The sequence below is a fragment of the Aedes aegypti genome, chromosome 1 (assembly GCF_002204515.2).
Source record: "Aedes aegypti strain LVP_AGWG chromosome 1, AaegL5.0 Primary Assembly, whole genome shotgun sequence".
Taxonomy (NCBI): Eukaryota; Metazoa; Arthropoda; class Insecta; order Diptera; family Culicidae; genus Aedes; species Aedes aegypti.
Genome location: NC_035107.1, coordinates 17,710,556 through 17,716,097, shown reverse-complemented (window position 1 = coordinate 17,716,097; position 5,542 = coordinate 17,710,556). Strand labels below are relative to the sequence as shown.

The window sequence follows — 5,542 nt, the reverse complement described above, 5'->3', positions numbered from 1 at the left end:
TCTGTGGACTCTAGGAGAAGTCCTCTTCGGACTCCAGGAGGAACCTTCTTCGACTCCAGGAAGAACCCTCTGCGGACTCCAGGAGAAGTCTTCTGCGGACTTCAGGAAGAGTTTTCTGTGGACTCTAGGAGAAGTCCTCTGCGGACTCTAGTAGAAGTCCTCTTCGAACTCAAAGAGGAGTCTTCTGCAGATTCCAGGAAATGTCCTCTGCGGACTGTAGCAGGAGTAGTCCAATACGGACTCCAGGAGGAGTCCCCTGTGGACTCCAGGAGGAGTCCCCTGCGGACTCCAGGAGGAGTCCCCTGCGGACTCCAGGAGGAGTCCCCTGCGGACTCCAGGAGGAGTCCCCTGCGGACTCCAGGAGGAGTCCCCTGCGGACTCCAGGAGGAGTCCCCTGCGGACTCCAGGAGGAGTTCCCTGCGGACTCCAGGAGGAGTCCCCTGCGGACTCCAGGAGGAGTCCCCTGCGGACTCCAGGAGAAGTCCCCTGCGGACTCCAGGAGGAGTCCTCTGTGAACTCCAGGACAAGTCTTCTTTGGACTCCAGGACAAGTCTTCTTTGGACTCCAGGACAAGTCTTCTCTGGACTCCAGGAAAAGCCCTCTGTGGACTCCAGGAAGAGCTCTCTGTGGACTCTAGGAGGTGCCCTCTGTGGACTCCAGGAGACATCCTCTGTAGACTCCAAGAGGAGTTTTCTGTAGACTCCAGGAAGAGTTTTCTGTGAACTCTAGGAGGAGACCTCTGCGGACTCTAGGGGAAGTCCTCTTCGAACTCCAAGAGGAGTCCTCTGCGGATTCCAGGAAATGTCCTCTGCGGGCTGTAGGAAGAGTAGTCCAATACGGACTCCAGGAGGAGTCCCCTGCGGAATCCAGGAGGAGTCCTCTGTGGCGTTCTGTTCGGACTCCAGGAAGACGTCCTGTTCGGACTCTAGGAAGATGTCCTCTTCGGACTCTGGGAGAAGTCCTCATTGGACTCTAGGAAGAATTCCTGCTTGGACTCCAGTAGAAGTTCTGTTCGGACTCAAGTGATAGTTCTACTCGGACTCCAGGATGACTCCTGAGTGGACTCCCAGAAGGAAATTGTTCACTGCTTCTTTTTCGGATTTTAGGAGGAAGCTTCATTGGATTTTAAAGTGAGCTCGCACTTTCTCAGTATCTCCCAAATTACATTTATAATATCGCGTGATGATCTTAATCGACAATCTGTTACTAATTGACAAAAAATCTACCGAACAGTTATTAGCTGCGACGCCTTAAAACTGGCATTGCGAAAGAACATCACGCCATTCTAAAATCTCCCACCATCAATCATGTGGCTCCCGTTCGCCATTACAACCATCCTGTTATTACCATCCCAGGCATATAACTGGACAACCACCATCTCCCCCTCACCGTCTCCGCTAGTTGGAGCCACGGTCGCCATCATCGAAGATTTCTTCGCGCCTGAATGTAGCCAGCTGTACATCCGACGCCGAGCGAGCAACAAACGAAATGTCCGTTTCCAGCACGACCTGCTCGGAGCGATACTTCCGCGGATCGAACCGAAAATCCGCGTACAGCTGGAAACCATCCGTGCAGAGGTGTTGAACCAATCCAGGGCTCACAACGTCTTCTTCGTGGATGACTTCAGGGCGTTCAGCGAAATCAACGACAAGATGAGAGTCCAAACGTACGACTATAGTGGATACTTTTTGATAATCGTGACGGATTCATCGCGGAATAACTTCAACACCGTTCAGCAGATCATGGATGACTTATGGTCGCATTACGTGATCAACGTTGCCGTGCTGTTGAGCTTCGACGATTCGCCGGAAGATGCTTTCTACTATACGTACTTTCCATTCAGCCCTGGATACTGTGAGCAAGTGCACCCGTGGCTGTGGAAGATATACAGTAAGGGTAGGTTCGTGGATCCCAAGAGAGCATTCTACCCCAAGAAGTTGAAGAATTTCTACGGATGTCCTCTGAAGATGGTTACATTCGATGTTCCTCCGTTCATGATTATGGGAGCTGAGTTTGATGGAACGGTTTCCGGATTAGACGGCATCGATGGAATCTTAACGCGGGTTCTCAGTCAGTTGTTGAACTTCACTTTAAGTATTGTCATAATGGAACCCCCGGAATGGGGCATCACGGACAAGCTCGGCAGTTGCACTGGTGCTTCTCGGGTTCTACGGCAACGGATAGTGAACTTTACTGTGGGGTTCTGGTCGATGACTTACCGCAGAAATCGTTACTTGGGTCACACCTTCCCGTACTACACATCTTTGATGACTACCATCATTCCTCCTGGACCGTCTTACAGCTCAGCAGAGCATCTCCTTCTGCCATACGCACTTGACACATGGTCCTGTGTAAGCGCAATAATCCTGATTGCGGTATCGGTGATCATCGTAATCAAGTTCCATGGACGTTCTGCGCAGCACTTTGTATTTGGACGTTCCATAACCACACCTCTGCTGAACACATTCAACATCTTCTTCGGTGGATCGCTTTCTCGGTTGCCGATACGGAACTTCTCCCGAACTCTGCTAACATTCTGGCTTCTCTACAGCATTGTAATTCGAACTTCGTATGTCGCTTCCCTCTTCAAGTTTCTTCAATCACAACCGAACAAAACCCTCCCGAAGTACATCCCGCAGTTTATCTCCGCCGGCTATCACATTCGGATGGCCCGCAACTACAGCTACATCTTCGAAGCCTTTCCCAGGGTTCATGCCAAACTACAGCAGTCCAATCTGACCAACTTCTGGGCCAGCGAAGTTAACGAACTCCAAGACCCATCGACTCGCTACATAATACTCATTCCGATTGAAACGGTGGCCTACCTGAACAAGCAACTCACCAAGCAAGGCAAAGTGCTACGGATCAGCGGCGATCGAGTCTACTCGTCCAAACTGACCATCTACAGTCAACGATCGTCACCTGTTCTACAACCGTTCAACTACATACTGGGGCTGATCGACACGGCCGGGCTCATCAACTATTGGGCTTCGTCATTTTCGTTGCCGATCTTTCTGATAGAGTCGATCGAGCCCAACGGTCCTCGGCAGTTGACCGTCGAACAGATCGTCGGCTGTCTGGAGTTGCTGGCTTTCGGAATGATCGCGAGTTGTCTTGTGTTGATGATCGAGTGCATCATAGATAAATGGAAACGTTCGCGCCCAAGGCGCCGCCGGCGTGTGCGATTCGTTCGATAGATTTTTACCTAATATTTTATATAATCAATTGATTTGAAATAAACGTTCGATGTGTAACCTCTCAAAATGGTTACATTTGTTTTTTGTAAATATTACCTGTAAATAGTTTTTTTGTTCATTATTATTCTTGTTATTATTCCAATTATTACTCTTATTATTATCCTTATCATTATTATTTTTCTTTTTACTACCCTTATTATTATTATCATTTGTATTAAAATTATGGCTGGTTAAAAATAATATGAATTAAAATTTGAAATTGAAATACTTATACCTGAAATAAAATGAAATTACAAAAAAATTAATTATACAAAAAAAAAAAAACATCGAAATAATCCCAACATGAACATCCCCATCCCTATTCCCATTCTACTACCATCCCTATTCCCATTCGTCTACCACTACACACCACCGCTACCAGCGACAACTGTCAGGACGTTGGTTGCGATTCGACAGCAGCGATCTAATAAAACCGTTTGTCAACAGACAAACGGTCTCTAATAGGTGAACAAATTTCATCTCGTCAAGTAGTGCGCGTTTTATTCCCGCTTCTGTTTTTTCCTCCCACAGTGAAAGATAAAGCCCCGGTGTGCCATTTTGACTATTCTTGGCCCGGTCGGCTAGTGTTAAAGTGGAAACTCGAAAGCTTTCTGTGGAAAAATCCGTGCGCCACTCAACAGGATCAAGTTCTTCCGACGGGGTTGTGTTAGTTCGAGTGAACCATTGTGGAACCCCTGTGCCATGGAACCAAAGGCGATTCCCCGGTGGTTGGTCCGGAGCGCTATCTAGTCCGGTTGCCCTGCGAGTACGCGGCCGCGTGAATAAGATTGACCCGGCCGAGGTTAATACGACCTACCAACTGAAGATCCCGGTACACGATGGAACGAAGACAACACTGCGGGGGATGGTGCTGAGATCCGAACGCGACGATAGACGCCCCCCCCCCTTCCAGAAGATGTGGTAATGTAACAAGACATTCCTTTTTCCATTCCAATTTACCTTTATTTTTGTAATACAAAATGCACGCTAATTAAAATGAATTATATAATCTAATTGGATATTTGAATATTGATAGCTAGCCCCTGAATTTCCTCCCATTTTGTACCCTTAGAATATTAAATTTTGACGTAGGACTACGTTGGAGCTTTTTAAGGGAAGTTATTCCGCCCAGATCCCCAATTTCCTCTTGGAGCGAATTTGAAACGACCCTGAGGCCCAGGACAAAGCCCGGTTGGGGACAATAGAGGTTCCCAACCTTAAGAATCTCTAACAGATGATGGCACTTATTGCCACGGCTTTGTCCATCAAAATACAACCTCGTTAGAAGACTTTGCTTGTTCTAAAGCCTTGTTCCAATTTTAGTACCAAACGCTTAAGTTTAGGCCAGAAACATAGGTTTACTCAATTTTCAAATGGTTTTCGTTCGTTTAAGGCCAACAAACATTTATTTCTGGTTTTTGAGGTTTTGTCATACCCCTTGGTTCAAAGTCAAATTTTGAATGTATTTTGTTTTCCGTGTCCCCTCCAAAATGTCAGACAGGAACAAGCCCAGCGTTAAAAAGTAAAACCCTTGTGGTCAAGGTTCAAGGTTCATATTCGAACCCATTTTTAGATGAAAATTTAAATTTGGTATAGCCGGTAAAAAATGTCACCAGAGATTTCATTATAAACTTGAGTTTGGTCGAAAAACAGTGATATAGTGCCGAATAACACAGAAATAGTGGCCATATCACGCGGCGCATGAACAATACCACCACAAAGACTATACACAGTGTGCAGTGAAAAGGTGAATCAACCCGAGTGGTTTACTGTACTAATCAACGCACAATCTCGATATCGCACGTATTTTTGAAACGGACAAATTAAAAATCAATTTTGAAACAAAGTGTTGCAAGGCTCCGGTCTTATGACCGGAAGTTCTTCAGGCCCTCCTGGGGGGCCTAGACATGAACCACCAGGAAGCAGCAGACAACCCCATTGGATGAGGAGTGCGGACGACATAGGTACTATGGTGTTGCTGCTACGGCGCAGATCCAGCAGAACAAACGATGACAGCACGAAAAGCAATGCTGATCGGAATGAGCAATTGCCTCTTCCGAACCCGTTTATTGTCGGAACATCCATTGAGCTGGCAATCGGATCGAAAGTTGGTGCTACGCGTGAAGGGCGAGGAACGCGGTATCTTCTCCGCACCTCTTCTAAGTCTGTATTCAATAAACTGACGAAGATAACAGAACTCACCGATGGAACTCAAGTTGAGATCATCTCGCATGCCACATTGAATACAGTACAAGGCACAGTGTACGATCCAGATTAGAAGGACATGAGCGAAGAAGAGATTTTAG

At 46.9% G+C, this 5,542-nt stretch overlaps 1 protein-coding gene across 1 annotated transcript; it reads left to right on the top strand.

The window, feature by feature from the left end:
* The first annotated feature begins 1,307 nt into the window (after positions 1–1,307).
* Positions 1,308–3,197, top strand: LOC5577924. Its single transcript, XM_001656659.2, has one exon. It carries the CDS (start codon positions 1,308–1,310, stop codon positions 3,195–3,197), a length of 1,890 nt encoding a protein of 629 aa, XP_001656709.2.
* The last annotated feature ends 2,345 nt before the right edge of the window (positions 3,198–5,542 follow it).